The sequence below is a fragment of the Dermacentor albipictus genome, chromosome 5 (genome assembly GCF_038994185.2).
Source record: "Dermacentor albipictus isolate Rhodes 1998 colony chromosome 5, USDA_Dalb.pri_finalv2, whole genome shotgun sequence".
Lineage (NCBI taxonomy): Eukaryota > Metazoa > Arthropoda > Arachnida > Ixodida > Ixodidae > Dermacentor > Dermacentor albipictus.
In genome coordinates, this window is record NC_091825.1 from 87,077,283 (window position 1) to 87,093,720 (window position 16,438).

The 16,438-nt window shown below is 40.9% G+C and overlaps 1 protein-coding gene across 12 annotated transcripts in view; it reads right to left on the reverse strand.

The window, feature by feature from the left end:
- Window positions 1–621: 621 nt before the first annotated feature.
- Window positions 622–16,438, reverse strand: part of LOC135906845 (cytochrome b5 reductase 4) — a 441,851-nt gene continuing 426,034 nt past the window's right edge. For all 12 annotated transcript variants that reach the window (XM_070538514.1, XM_070538511.1, XM_070538518.1 and 9 more), the window contains 7 exons: window positions 13,890–13,922; window positions 13,268–13,393; window positions 11,913–12,053; window positions 10,876–11,019; window positions 8,081–8,228; window positions 6,520–6,606; window positions 622–2,736 (listed from right to left, as the gene is read on the reverse strand). In XM_070538514.1, the coding sequence (XP_070394615.1) occupies window positions 2,514–2,736; window positions 6,520–6,606; window positions 8,081–8,228; window positions 10,876–11,019; window positions 11,913–12,053; window positions 13,268–13,393; window positions 13,890–13,922 (902 nt within the window). In that variant the 3' untranslated portion in view covers window positions 622–2,513. The remainder of the gene's footprint in view (window positions 2,737–6,519; window positions 6,607–8,080; window positions 8,229–10,875; window positions 11,020–11,912; window positions 12,054–13,267; window positions 13,394–13,889; window positions 13,923–16,438) is intronic.

Consider the following 16,438-nt stretch of genomic DNA (forward strand, 5'->3'; position numbering starts at 1 on the left):
TCTCCCAGACAAAGCTATTTCATGGCTCTTTTATTCCCAATACATCCTTAGAACAGAACCACCTACCCACCTCTGTCGCCAAACTGACTGATGTACTTGCATTCTTAAAAGCTGTGTCGTTTTTTTCCTGTAACACTTGTTTCTCACTACGTTCTGTACTGCCCTCAGGTATTGAAGGTAGTCAATTAAATAAATAAAATATTTACATGTGCATTATTTTCTGTAAAGTACTTCTGTTGAGTCTTGTCAGTTTCTTACTAGTCACCTAGGACAATGACAGCCTAAATTTATCGTACTATAGCATTCTTTTTTTTTCACACTTGGCTGTTCAACCTTTCGTGACGCATCCAATTAGTGTTCAAGCACTGATAACCCCTTTAGCTTGTCATGAAAGGCAACATATCCACTTTTGAATCATTAGATACCAATGGGTTGTGTCACATTATCCTTAACTTTTTTTTATATAGAAGTACTGAAGGTATATCACAACACATACATATGAGGTGTTTTTCTGGAGTGTGGAGAACTCCACATTTCAGTGCAGTGAATCAGCCTTGTTCGCTCCTAACACAGCAATGCTGTGTTAGTGTAGTGGCTGTGCAATGAAAGACAACAAAAAAGGAACGGGCTTCGAAATATAATTCTGAAATGGTTATAACAGTGCATGTGTGCCACATTCATGTACATCATTGGGTTTGCTGAGCAATGTACAAAAGAAATTCGTTAGGCGATATGAAGTAGTTCTGCCTTTTTGTTGGAAACGTACAGGCATGTGTACAGCACAAGCATGTGGCATACAGTACTAGGTGCTGAGCTAAAGATTCTCCTGTCTGAAACAACTGTGTCTGATATGGCAACCATGAAACCTGACGCAATCATCAGTTTCACTGGTCTCCGGTGACGAGAAGTTTCTTAAGTATTGACTTCTTGGCACATAAGTTCAATCCTGTAGTTTCTACGAAAATGACACAAGAGACATCCAGCTTGCGATGACCGCAAGCAGCAAGATCCACGTGGGTCAGACATATCTGGACTGGAAATGGCAAATGTCTTATCACAAGAAATTGTTGCAGCAGGAATATTAAATTTATGTTTAAATAACTGGCTGTGATTTACAATTGATAATCCAGTGGGGGAAAATGCACAAATGGCTTCACAGTGTGCACTCTAGCACCTACTGCAATGCATAAGCATCACTAATAAATTGCCGCATAAGGAAAGGGCACTTTGCCGAAACATTTCCTGACAGGTGAACTGTGAAGTTTCATTGTGCAGCTTCTGGTAAAGCTTTGCAGGGTGTCCCATGACCATATGTCCTTGCCCTGTACTGGCTTCACAAACAAGTGGGACAGAAATTAAAAACCACTATTTTAGCCTATTTAAAAAACACGAAGCTTTAGCTCTGGACCTCCTAAATAAACACGTGGGAATGGAGATATCAATTTTCTCTGCAACTACTGCACCAGTTTTGAAGAGGTTTGTTGCATTTAAAAGAAGAAAGTTAAAATCTACTGACTGCAGGAAGCAGATTTTTTAAATTTAGGCCATCATCATTGTACAACGTTGTCGAAAATTGCAAAATTGAAAGAAGCTCATATACCAAGGTTACGACTCCAGCTCATTAATAAATAACAGTATCACAATTCCGTAAACTCTGTCTAGTAAGGCATCTAACATGGAGAAAATGGATGTTTTATGCAGAACTCCAAGTTATACCACTAATGCGTGAAGGGGACTTTTGCAAGACCCTCGTAAACATTGCAACAGTTTAACAAAAGCTGTAAGTTTCTGTAGAATATCAGTCCGCTTTAGGTGATCTAGGAAACACAGTTTACAGAAGTGTGATATCTGTTCTTGGTGCAGAGTTATGGATTCGTATACTTTGTGGTTCGGCTTTCTTTAAACTTACCCATATACAAGAACTTTTGTAAAAATTACAAGCTACAAATCAAATTTCTACTTGCAAGAGTAACTTGAATGCAAACTTTTCTCTCAAACGTAACACATTTCATTGAAGTTTGTCCAGCACGGTTGTCTCATAACAATATTTCTGCATTTTACATGCAATTTGAATAGAGAAATTGCTGTTGGCCTCTAGCTAAAGCTTCCTCTCAGGACAGCTGTGTGCCCTGTTGTGGCAACCTTCTGCAACAACACACGGGCACAGAGAAACACCCGTGCACAGCACTGAAAATCCACTCAAGCTGGTATGACCGGCTTTTCAACGATCAGGGCTGCACAAGGCAAACTTCGAGCTGTAGCACAATATCTGCAAGGGAACAGGGACCAATAACTGCTGCATCCGCAAGAAAATTGACATGGAAATAACCAGTAATTTATGCACAACAAAGCAGTTACGTATAAAAATTTTTCTGAATGCCATGATGCAACATATGGCTGTCACTGCCACTACCTATTTCACGGCACGAGAATCTCAAGCCCAGCAATAATGGCACATTGATGGCGCAGAGATCGTGACCCGGCTCCTTTCTGCACACACTGCCGAGTGTCCTTCAACCGAGAAAAGCGTGCACGGACTTTGAAGGGCACTGTAGGTCTTCCAGGCACTTCAGCGCAGTCTTGGTAAACGGCAGCGGGCCGCAGATGCAAACAAGCAGGGAGTCACTCTGGCGGATGTCCTCGGGAAGCAGGCGCTCCAGCAGTTCACTCCGCACACGGCCTCGGGCGCCTTCCCAAGAATCGTCAGGTTCTGACAGTATGTGCTCAACGTGTAGCCTGTAACAAAGCAATGCACAGGCCGGGTGCTTAGATGCACAAAGTACGATTGATCCTCGTCGTCGCACTGCAGTAAACGCAGTGACGCCGAACATATTCACATGCAAGCATGTCTCGGTTGAGTTCATTATGCAAATTTGCGGTCCAGTAATAAGAAAGCCTGAAGGGCACAGAATAGGACACCTTTGGCTGCCTTAACTGTTCTACTGTGCGAAGCAGTTAATGACACGACATCATGATGAAGAAGGTTGGGGAATGACTGGGCTCGTTGGTACACATTACAGCTAAATAGATGTCAGACAGCCCTTTGTCCGTGCCATCTGTTTGTCTACTCCTTGTGCTGTTACTCTATTTAACTATAGCATATACTGCCAGGGTTATACCTCAAACTCGTTTTCCTAGAACATCACTGATTTGTGCAGTAAAGCATTATATTTGCGCACAACTAAAACATCATTTAAATTTTATTTCCACTTATTCTGCAAAAAAGTTTGGAAGGAAGAGCAGGTGGAAAAGCTGCAATTGCAGGTTGAGGAGAACCTGACCATCTTTTACAGAGCACAGCGTTAAAGCAGATAAGCCTAAGGACACAAGCACACCTATCTACAGAACACCAACTGCAATGGAATAAACACATGCTTACACAGTATAACTTGTACACACATATAACATATTGCTTTGCTTGAAGAAGAGCACAAAATTACCATATGGCTGCACTGGAGTGTCGTTGCACTTGAAGGGGCAATGCGAGAAGCAGCACCACATGCCACAGGCTTTTAAAAAATTGTCTGATAATATTTTACACAACAAATCACAATGAACAGTGTGCAAGCAGACTTTAATAAAGTGTAGAATTAATTGTATCAAGCCACATACTAAAAGTGCATGACTGAGGCTGGTCAGTGTTGAAGCCGGTAAGAATCCTAAAGGCAGCACCTGTTTTGAAATCTCCCCAACAACATCTGCTAAGGAACACACTATAGCATTTCAAACAAGTTGCATAAGTAAGGCTTTCTGAAAAAAAAAACGTAGATTGAATGCCAATGCACATTGCCACACCTCTGAGAATGACCTTCTTGAAAGAAGTGCTCGCCTGAGCATATCGATTCCGAAGCCACTTGCAGGCATTTCACAGTAGCCCACAGAGAGTGCTTTTTGTATTTGGGCATGCTGTCACAGGTTCAATTATGTTAATTTTACAGTGCTCAAGGACACGAGCACTGTAAAAGCCCACTGCATGTATGCTCAATGTTAGCAAAGTTATTAAGTTTATGCTGACAGTCAATCAAATTACATCAGTTGAGAAGTGTAGGTGGCTGAGGTTGGTTACACTTTCATTTCAATTTGATCAAAACAAATATGCAGAATGCCAGCAGAAGCAGATGACCTATTTCAAGGACTCACCAGACATGCCCTATATGTATCTCCAGAGTGAACCACGAAGCCTTCCTGAATTCCCTTGTGTACCCCTAAGGTTTGCAAATCACAACTTGAGAAACAGTGACCATTCATTATTTTTCCCCCAGGTGGCTAATTGATTTGTGGAGTTTAAAGGGGATCTGAAACACTTTTCTATCTAATCATAAGATGGCCTCACTATTAAATGATGTTGTCTTATAAATTTTATACTGAAACATTTTTTTAAACCTTCACAAATAAATAAATAAAAATGACTAGTTATAAATAAGATTATTGCACCGATATACAGCTTTCTCTCTCTTTTCGTCTCTGACAGTGCATTGGAAGCTACACTGGGGAGAATCAAAGTGGTCAAAGCCTCACCCAAAAGACGAGTGTCTAGGTGACGAAAGAGCTCATCATGGCACTCCGTGGCTTTCTCGGAGGCCATAAGCAGCAGACGCATCCACACATAACTGCCATGCGCAGACCGGCAGCACAATGATGAAATGTTTTTTTTTTGCTTTTTGAGATTGCAGATATATATAGAGCGTAATCTTGACAAACGAAAATTGTTAAAACAGAACTGCCGCTTAAACGGAGCGTCATCCTGATGGTTGGCTGGTTTTGTATTCATGCAATTGTATTCAGCTTTGTCTCTCAGTAAATGGAACTCCTGATAAACGGAACTGATTTCCCTGGTCCCTTGAGCGTCCATTTAGAGAGAGTCCACTGTAAAAGTTTTATTTACCTAACTCGAAATTAGCAATTAGGTATTACTGAGAATGTTCTCGTGATCACGAAATCAGCCAATATCTATTGGTGTGTCGAGCTGCTTGCGATGACGGTGCATGACAACATTGGACAAGCGAGAGCAAGCAAGTTTTTACTGTTTTAACGCGATAGCGTTAAGGAGCTCGTGTCGCAGAAAAGCCGGTGTCGTCGGCGTCGGTGTCGGCGTTGACCGTGAGCGATAAATCACGGCAGGCGCTTCATAAATAAAAAGCAACTTCCAAGATTCGCCCGGTGGGAATCGAACCAAGGTCTCCGGAGTGCGAGACGGAGACGCTACCACTCAGCCACGAGTTCGATGCTTCCAAGCGGTGCAAACGCGCCTCTAGTGAATGCGGTGTTGCCTTCGAAACGAGCCGTGGAAAGTTATACTGCGGTGTATATCGGTAATTATGAACATGTAACGTACAGAAGTCACAATTACACGAGTTGCGAAGTGCGTCTCCGCTGCATTTCTTCTGCGCTTTCCGCACACGCAGAGCCATCTTGCGGCAAACACAGAAGACCCCCTCCTCTCAATGAACGGCGCTGCCCCGACAGGAGGCGCGCCGCGCGCGCATTGGGACCGCTGCCAGGCGCGTCGCGGGACTCCCTCTCCCCTGACGACGCTTCGCCGTGCTCCCGGTTGATTACTATCTATCTCTCTGCCCGTGCCGATCACGACGTTTGGCTGGCGTAGATCGTTTCCTCTCCGAGACACCGAGTTCTTTGGTTCGTTCCGTTCGCTCAGGCGCACGTTTCGTTGCCGCGCCGAACGCTGCGTTGCTCGACGCTCACCGCGTGATAGGTGGGCGCTAAGTCCGATGCGGGGCGCATCGTAAGTGATCGCTGTGTCGTAGCGCATTGTCTTATACCCCTTGGCGGGTCGACGGGAACGCTGTCGCGTCCCACTCTTGAAGGCGAAGCTTAAGCGTCCTCCAATTTTTCAACACGAGATTGTAAATCCCTCGTTTCGTGCAGTGTAATAATATTTGGTTCACATGTTCACAGGAGGCTCTTCTACAGATTGGCAACGTTTCTTTTACTATGTTATAAAAGTGTTTCAGGGCCCCTTTAATGTCTCAAAGTAATAAAGGGGCTATGAGAAGTGATACAAAAGAGGGCTCTCAATCAAGTTTGTCTGCCTGGAGTTTATTAAACTGCCAATCGGAGTGCGGCCAGGATCCAAAACCATGACCTCGTTCTTGCAACAAATGCCACAGCCACTCTAGGAGACCGCTTCCTATTGTGTAATGCCACGACAAACTTTGAAGTCCTTCCCATGAGCCACGGAATGAATTTCCCAAAGAGTGGGTTCATGTATTCCCCAATTAGGTGATCAGTACTACCCTCCACCCCACCGTCCCACTTCCCCTGGGCACATTCTCGGTTGCCACTCCCTCCAAACAGCCGTTCTGGATACCGTAATGTGAGCATGGATAAAGAAAAACAAATCTTGTACAACTATTTAATAGGGTACGTGACGCTCCGCTAAATAATTTGCCTTCAGCCGTCTGTGTTTTATGAGGCACGATAGTGATCCTCACTCAGCAGGACAGGGACTTGTGAGGTGAGGGTTCATCCCTGTGTTGTGAGGTGAAAGAAACAGCTTACCGATTGTGTCCTTCCTGTAGTCGATCCAACTCCTCTTTCCAAATGATGTCCCTCACAGTCTTGTTGAATGTCATCATCTTTATGTCACTGAGGAAAGCAAAACAAAACAATGAAGCCAAACACATGGTGCTACAATAATTACAAAGACAGACACAATGTGCTGTGAAAAGCTTGGAAGAACACATTTAAGAAAATGCGAGAACTTCACTGGAACTCAGATCAACGAAGCCCATATTATTATCCGCTATACAAACATACTTGCAAATTTATTGCAGTGGTCTACTGAATGAAAATAAGCCATTACAATGAGTTTTGCATTATACGCACAAATCCTTGTGTTTATGCAATGTAAGAGCATGCGGGATCCTTAGAAATTTTGATAACTGCTAAACAAATCTGCTGTATGCAAAACTTTGCTCGAAATACAGTATCGTCCCACCAACAGCACAGCTTGTGCTTTGTCAGTAGTGTCACGATGTTCTGCATGATTGTTCACTAGAATGGAGCACTGGCTACCACTATGTGATACTGCTGCATCTACAGTTATGGCAAACTGGCCACGTGAGGCTCTGTGCAAATCGAAGCAAGCATGGCGAAGACTCGTGAAAGGCTAGTGAGGCAACCACAAGGCAGTTGTCTTATTAAGGCCAAAGTTCAACGGCCAGAATTTGGTGATAACTGCTGGTAATGTGACTTCATTTCGAGTGCTAGGCAGTTCACTCAGGTTCATAAGTTAAGTCATTAGACCATGTCTCGACTACGCTAATGGCACTCGCTGCTGCTGAATCACAGACCCTACCAAGAAGTCAAGTTGGCTTGACTACTAAAGCCTGCACCATTCATTGCAGCATTCCAGGTGTATAAGCCAATTGCAAACAATGTAGTTCAGTACTGTCTTGCTTTGTTTACACGTGTGCATACCTGTTACAAGAAACCTGATTTATAGCAACCACTCCTTTTATTGATTTTTTTTTTACCTAGCCATGTTGTGCCAACTTGATGTACACCTGGCCACAAAAGTTTACAACCACGGGATCTCAGAAAACGTTCAATTCCCGAGCAGCCTGTAGCAGTAGCCAGCAAAAATGTATACGACAATGTTGTTAGCACATTCTAGTCGAGGCCGCAAATGCAAATACCAGGCTGCATTGTGAAGTTGCAGAGATATTCATTTTTTTCTCAGATTTCATGGTCCGTAATATTCTGTGGCCAGAGGTACACGCAAGGCAAAGAGGCCATCATGAGGTTTAGCATTGGCTTAGCAGTGCCTGAAAATGACCACTTTGAAAACTTCAGCCTGGAGGTGGCTTTTTCAAAGTGTGCACCAATTCACCGAGATTAATTCACAGCACCTGGCTACCATTTGCTCCATCTACATCATTTGCTTCATGAAGCTGAAGGCTAGTATTACAGGGATGCTCCCTTTACATCGATAACTGGCAGTGCCAAATTAGATTTACTTTTTGACGGAATGCACCTTTCATTCCAAATCATCCAAACATGCAACAGGAACAGTGGTGTTTCCTGTGCTTCTAAACATGACAGACAAAAGTGCTCTCACATCTGCCTGGAGACAAAGAGGCCCCAATGCAGCAGTCGCACCATGGGTGTGAAGCCTGTCCCAGCAGCAAGGAGGATGAGGTTCTGACACTTCTCCAAGGCCGACAGCTCGAAGTCACCTTCCGTGTCCTTCATGTCCACCTTGTCGCCTGGGCAGGGTAAACAAAAGAAGGAAATAGCCAATTTTGTGTATTCACACACGCTGCTAGCTATCCCAACAGTTTCACAAAACTGACGTGATCATTCAGAAAAGCAATACCATGGAAGAGGTTCAGTGAGTTAATAAGCCAGATTTATGCCTTAGCTCTTCGTTTTTTTCATATTGTCAGGTCATGTCAGTAATGGTGAAGAAATAGACACTGCCCAAAGTGTGAGTTAAAAATCCAGCTTTTTATTGGCCGAACTTGTACCTAGAAAAGCAAGCAACACTCGAAGCACGCTGAAAGTGGCGAGCAGAGCCACTGGTCGCTGGATCCTGTTGGCCAAGTCTGCCTACTATTTATACAAGTTTCCCTGTACATTCCAGAGTAACCTTTGATACTCACACATACATTTGAGAATGTGGACATTATTTGGATCACACAAAGGCAATATGATTAGATGAGTCTCTCTTTACCTTAAAAATTGGAAACAACATAAGAGACAAAAATAAAACAATAGATATGTTTTTCATTTTTGTAATATGTTTTCCTACATATTGTGGCAAATCTGCTGGCAATAACCTAACTCAAAGTGCCATGTCGTTAAGAAACAATGCTATATATATACTTTGAAATGCTAAGTTTCACCCATGAAAGCACTGAAAATGACCGATTTTGTACCGTTTGACATTCCAAGACCACTTATCAGAGCCAGGCCATCTTAATCTCGTATGAAAGGGCATCTTTCTGGCTTGGTTTCCTGTCAAAAATAAACCTACAATGCCGCTTCAGGACAAACCTATCTGGTATTGTAGCTTGAAATGTATATAGCTGCATTTTCGCATTTTTCTCAAAAAATTATTTTTTGCAATTTTGGGAGTGGCAGTGCCTCTATGCTACTCATTTAATTCTACTTTTCTTTGTCTGAATCCTAGAGAGTCTTAGAGTGCAGAACCACTAAGGTATAGTGTTGTAGAACATTGCAACATTTTGAAGTCTTGTAGAAATCACCAACAGAAACTCACACCTGCAAGGCTGCAACCTTAGAATTTTATAACTTCGTATAAAATATAGATAAAACATTAAAATGCCACGTTGCACTTTTTAGATATTCAGAAACATATCTGCTTAATCTTACCTCTCTTGCTGCACATTTTTTACAACTTGCCTCCCAAATTTATGACTAAAATTTCGTTCAACTTTTCATAGTATTGACCTGGAGAAAAGCTTATTGTGCATTGTAATTGCATGTGCTCGAACAATGGTTCAGAATTGCAATTAATGAAGAAAATAGTAACATTGAAAAGGTTATGAATACATTTCAGAAGACTTCTTACTACATCTGCACTGTAAAATAATTTAATGTGAAATTATTGGGGTGGGAAAAAACTACTTTTTTTCCTTTTGGTGTTCATAATTACCATGATTTACACTTGGCAAGTTAATTAAACAGATAGGCATTCTCCTCCCACACAGTCAGAAATGAAATATTTTTTAGAGTTTAGCTAAGGTGCAGACAAATGAAATTCACACAAAATTTCAATATGTTTTATCTTCTCAAACAATGCCAAATCTCTCTATATATATAGTATGAAAGAAATGTGACAAAAGTAGATTTCCAATAGGTAGAATTGTTACCTCAAGGGGTTAAGTATATATGTACTTCTACATTTGTAATGCATACCATTTTTAAAAATTTTTTGGTTCTTGATCAAGTACTGTCTATCAGTCTTAATTCTTGCACAAGAAAGACACAATAAAAACATCAGTTGTGCCATTGCCAGCTTTTCATTATCAAATATACATGACGCAGGTGGTGGAGCATTTAAAAATTGTAGCAACAACCCTCCCCCCCCCCCCTTGGACTAAAACCTATGATGCACTGATGTTTATCAGCAGCATCATTAGATCTGAAGACGTGCAATCACACTGTCCATATCACCACTATCATTGCTTATTTGTACCTTCATTTGTGGGCACTAGTTTACCGAATGAATAGCTCCAAATTTCACAGTTCTTCACAGGCTCTGGCTACTACTTTCATGTGACAGTTTGAACAGAAAAAAAAACAAAGCATCTCATTAGTATCTCTTCTTTCTTTTTTCGTTCTGCAATAGATGTAATTGAGTTCATAGCTTTTTTTTTTAATAAACACTTCAACAAGAGCATTGAACACTGACCTGTCATATGTACACTGATCAGGTTTCTTTTGTCATTCATGTCTTGCTAACAATTTAATTTCCTTGCATGTGCAAAACTGATGCTTTAGTAGGAAGAAGAGCGCATCTCCTCTCCTTACTTCAGACTGCTATGTTAGTCTCATGTAGCTTTGGCTTTTCTTCTGCATAGAGAAGCAGGCCATACAGCTCCTCAAGCCGACATTTCTTCCTTTCCTTCATTAAATAACTCTCTCTCTCTCTTTGCATGCTCAACAAAATGAACAAAAAAAAAAATAATAGAAAGAGTGCATACAATGGCATCACTATTACTGAATTGAAATTTTGATTCTTTTCGATTGATCTGATCGTCGAAAAGCAGCATGAAATCAGGTGTAGATTTCCGTGATTTTTGAAATGCTATGCAGTCATAATATGTAACTCACTATTTGCTCATGTGTGAAAATGCACCGGCATAGCAGACAGAGCTCGCCACATACCGATCTCGAGGGTGTTCAGCACGGGAGTCAGGGCCCCTTCAGAATAGACCTTGATCATCAGGTGCACTGTCTTCCCATCAGACCCGGCCTCTTCAGCCTTCAGCGCAGGGATGACTGGGGTGTAACTCCGAGATATTCGCATTCCTTCATTTAAATTGGCCAAGAAAAGAAAACGAACCTCAGATCTCGGCAACTTCCTAGGAATCATGCATCAATCGCAGAGTCAGCTTTGCCTCCATGCAGTCCTACTTGCTCCTGAGAGATGATGTAAAGCAAGTCATGCAACGTACCATTGTTTTCTCAACTGACCGATGTCATAAAACTCCTCACAACACGCTCGCGTAAGTGAGAGTTTTGTTATTATTTTCTCGTAGTTGTGTAACAAATATTTAAACAAGAATTATAATTTTTATTTGTTTGTTACCTCAATGGCCCCTAGTGAAGATCTATTACATAAGCGTTGGGTCGAATTTACAAACTAATTCTTTACATACAGTTCTTTAAAGGGGCCAAGACAACAAATTTTCGAAATTGCATTTGAAACTGTACGTGTCCCGCAGCAACGTGGCAAACTTTGAATACATTCAGTGTGGCAGAAACATGGTACAAGAATTTTTTTTGGTACCACAGTCAAACCACACAGCAGTCTGGAAATGCTAGCAGGTGATGAAATGAAATCGCACAGAACGCGACGGCTCCCTTGAAGTAACAAAAGGTAATCACAAAGGTGATGCTTCTTCAAAGTTTCTTTGTGACACACTTCTTCAATTTTCTGGGGCAACCATTTAAATAAAGTAGATTTGCCTCACACAGTACAGAGGAATGAGCCTTCAGAGGCCAGGACAGAACAGAAGAGATACTATGTGCCAGAATACCTAGTACCAACTTAAGTACTAAAATAGAGCAATCATTATTGTCTCATCATAGCTGCTTCTACTAGTTCCTACCACGATATAAGGACACAGCGATTTGACAATAGTTGGAACCAAACGGTTACTTGAGACAAGATGCTGTCATGGACTTGGTGTAGCACTGACCTTTGACATCATGTTCCAGTGTCACGTGATGCCCAATGGGCACCCACATATATGAGCCTTGCGGCAGCATGAAGCTGAACAGTGTGATGTCATGGGTAACACTGTCCTTATTCACTAGGGTGCAACTACGGGAAAAGCTCTCTGAAAGAAGAGGAAGAGAGATCACTAGTCACAGCGCCGATCTGGTGTTACCAAAACCTTTCAGAGTTTGCGAGCATTCGTTCACATCTAACACAACATATTTTTTTCTCAGATCGATGGGCACATTGAACCTTTTACAGGAAACATTAAATGCAATAGCATTATGGGTGGAACTCACCCACTTTGGAGGTATCCAGTAAGTGCATCTAACTGAAAATGCTGGCCAATTCTGAATGCACTGCAGTTTAACCCAACGTCTCAAACCACTAACTGTCACGAGGGAAGAATTCAACAAACTGGCACATCGTGCATGTACCATTTCAGAGAGCTACTTTGGCACAAGAAAAGCTCGCACGCAATCGTGGCCTAATATTTAGAGCATTTGGCTGATGTTCTGAAAGACAGGTTCAATCACACCATCCACAATCCACAATCCCACCATGGATTTCTTTATAGCATTATATATGGACGTCACCTACATTGGAGGTATTTAAAAGAAAATTCGAGGTTTGTTGAACTTATGTGAGCTCTAGCAGTAACACATAAATACCCAAGAAAGTGGATGGGGAAACGCCACTGTGCTAGCTCAATTGGTTAGAGCATCACACATGTAATGCGAAGACGTGGGATCGTTCCCCATCTGCGGCAAGTTGTTGTTTTTCATCCACTTTCATTTCCATTAATTAATAATTTCTTTAATTAATTTAAAAGTACAAGTGATTTCCCCTATGTTGTCCTTGGCATCAATGTTTGTTGGCTTCTTATGATATGAATAATGATTGTGACTAATACAGGTCATATGATTTGTATGATTGATCCTCTTACCTAACATACTGCAACATTACATCAGCAAATATTGTCAATAAATATACAAAGTAACAGTAGGAAGAAGCGCACTGATCCAAACACCCTTCTTGATTGATGTCAGCTATTGGTCAACAATAGCCGCATATGGGTATATGCTATATGATGAAATATAGCAGCTCAAAAAGAGTGAGGAACAGGCTTCTGTTCACAAACGTTTCAGAAAAAGGGGACTTCGCAATCTGCTCGCGAACTTCACGCACCGCACACGACTGCAAAATTTAAGTGAGATATTCACAGCAATGTATGCTATCCACAGACTGTTTTTAACCAAGCTTAAGGCGTGGTTCAGAGCCCCTTTATTGGAGAAAATTATTTGGCACCTGGAGAGTACATATTAATAAACTTACCAGAATTTTTAAAAGGCACTAGCTGGTTGTGGTCGGACAAAAAAGAGCCCAAGCTGGACCAGGACACACAGTTTCTTTCCTTCACTAGCTGAGTTTCCAGGCATTTTAGCTTGCACTTTACCTGGACTGAACATCATGACAAAACAATTATTTTGCAGGCCTTCCGAAAACAACACTCATTTGCAACTTTTGCATCACCACCTCTAATTCAATGAGACATTAAAGAGAAGCACAAAATCAGATTAAATGCAGCCAGATTCCTCCACAGGACCTCAAGTGCTAGGGCTGAAGCAAGCACACACTGTGATAGGAAATTATACTGTGCAAATGCAAATAAAAGGACAGCACACAAAGGAGACATACAAATAGTGTAACACATACTATTTCCGTATGTGTCTTCTTGAGTGCTGTCCCCTTAATTACATTTGCACAGTAATTCACTATCATAATCATGAACCAACTAAATCCTCAAGATGTTTTTCTCGAGCACACCATGGTAAGAAGCTGCCTTTTGCATTATGCTAGAATGTGCAATACTTTGGCAAGCTTCCATGTAGGCCTCTAGCAATTACGTACACAAATAGAAAAGTGCTTATGTTAAAAAGATCAAAGTACTGCTTACCATTATAGCTACTATACACATTATCTTGCAATTCTGAAATGACAAAAAAAGAGATTACTAGCGAGCAGTAAAAAAAGATTCCCTGTTCATATTATGTAACACAGTAAGCATTGGGAAGAAGACACTATATATATATTAAAAAGATTCTGTAAACACTGCTGCACAAAGTCTATAGCTCGTGGTTACAAAGTGAAAAATAAGTATGTTCATAAAAAAAAAGAGTGCATAAAAGGGCTGAGGGCAGGAGAGCAAAGAATGAACAAGAAAGCTAGGATAAAGCACTAGCTTTCAACTATCATTGAAGCTGCTACTGAAAGTTGAGTACACAATTCCCTTGATTAGAATGCATAACATCTAGCTACTTTTTTGCATAGCTTTAGCCTCACAAACCTAGCAGTAGAAAAGAAGAAAGGCATCTTTTTTTAAAGCATTTGCCTCGTTCCCCTACTTTCAAACTGCTGGCTGCTGCTATTTTGCACGATAGGTTGATTCCAAAGATAGTGCAAAGCAGTACCAGACATACTGCAAGCTAAGGCAGCCTGGGGTGACATGTGATGTACATAAAAGCAGGCGCCACATCCAACATAAACACACACTCTTTGTCATTATCACCTCGTCATCTTTCTCCCGTCATCACCACTTCACTGCCTACTTTTGTCATTGTCATTTCATCGTCGAGATGCCATCATTATCGTTCCATCATCACTACTCTATCACCGCCAATCTGTTATCATCATGGCTTTGCCATTACGACATCATCATCCTTCCATCACCGGCATTGCAATATCATCATTACATCATCCCCATTCCACCGCTGTCCTTCCTTTGTTGCCGTGTTATAATTATGTCAGTGTCTCTCTGTTGCTGTCATTACTTTGTTGCCATACTGTTGTCATCATTATGTCATTGTCATTTTGTCTGTGTCATTCCATCGTATTCATTTCTTCATCTTTTTAACACCACTGCCAACAACCATGTAGTCTTTGTCATTCTATTGTCATCATGTTTGCCTTAATTCATCTTTGCATCATCATCATTCCATCCTTGCAGGTTTGCTGTCATTATGTGGTCGTCACGGAAGTGACATCATTCTGCCAATGTCATCCAGGCGTCATCATGGCATTGTCATCATTGTGTTTAGGTAATATCATTGCTGCCATGCAAGATAAATCGTTCTGCCAACATTATTTTGGCATCATCATGCTGTTGTCATTATTGTGTCATCATGATTATTATTGTTGTCATGGCATCATTGTGACACCATTGTTGTCATTCCTTTGTTTTCATACAATCATGCTCATTTATTTGTCGTCATTGCTTCATATTCTTACATGGGGCTTGCATGTTTAGATGATACAAGCTTACGCTGAGTGAGGCATTTCCCAGTGGAAACAAGTCGAACTTGGCTGTTTACTGTGTACGTACTTGCATATAACCACTAAATAAGAACAGTAATCATCGCAAACATCAATAAAGGTATGCATAAACTGATTTTAAGAAAGCACGGGATAAACATACCGTTTTAGCTTTTAACCTGTTGCAACAGCAGATGTGCGTTTGAAAGGTGCAAACTGGTGCTGATGCACTTAAGCAAACACTTCAAAACAATGTCAGTGTCTTGCTTTAAGATATGGGTTTAAGACCAATCATTTTTTAAAATCTCTATTCTCCAAGATATAGTGCCAAAAACGTCTACATATATGTAATGTTATGTGCTTATTTCTACTATGACGTCTAGTTTTGTTTATCTCCTTTGAGGCTAATTTTATGCATGCTTCCTTTAATTATTTTCTGCAATGATTTGTAAAATATCTGTTCCTTAGATTTCACTAGACAGAGTATCAGCGGCTTCTGTAAGATTTGAGGAATGCTTATGTAATACCAACCGTATCACTGTGCTGTACCTAAAACATGACTTGTGAGGTTTTGAAGTTCAAACTTGAAAAAGTGTTTTTTCTGGTGCTTAGGTTTGACATCTCACAACTCTTTCGTTAGATAAGGCTGAGCAAAAAGGTTGGTTTCATGGGATTCCTTGAATAACACAGAAGCCATTGGTACCTTGTTAACCAAACTTGCAAGAACTGATATTTTTCATATCTTGCAATGAATTATTTCAAGGAAGCTTTTGCATAAAATGAGAGCCAGAGGAGAGAAACAAAAATGAATTGCATATTCAAAATAAGCTATAACTTGACATGTGTAAAGCTTTCAGCAACTTATCTCTAAGAATAAAATTTGCTTTTCTAAAACCTATGTCTCCCTTTATGGTAAAGCCATTTATTTCGTCTTACAGCACACAGAATAAACAATAGACACCTTTTGTATAAAGAAGCTGTGCATTCTATTGGACAAGACAGTAAACTACTGCATTCAAACATGGTCATAGAGAAAATGTGCCATAAGAAGGTTCTTTTTAAAAGAGTCATGCTAAGGAATTAAGTGGCTTTAGGACACATCGAAGAAATGCTGGGCAAATGAAAACTTTTAGTTGTTTAGATCAAACTAAAATTTAGAGCCTACTACACTTGTATTTGCATACTCCAACTGGT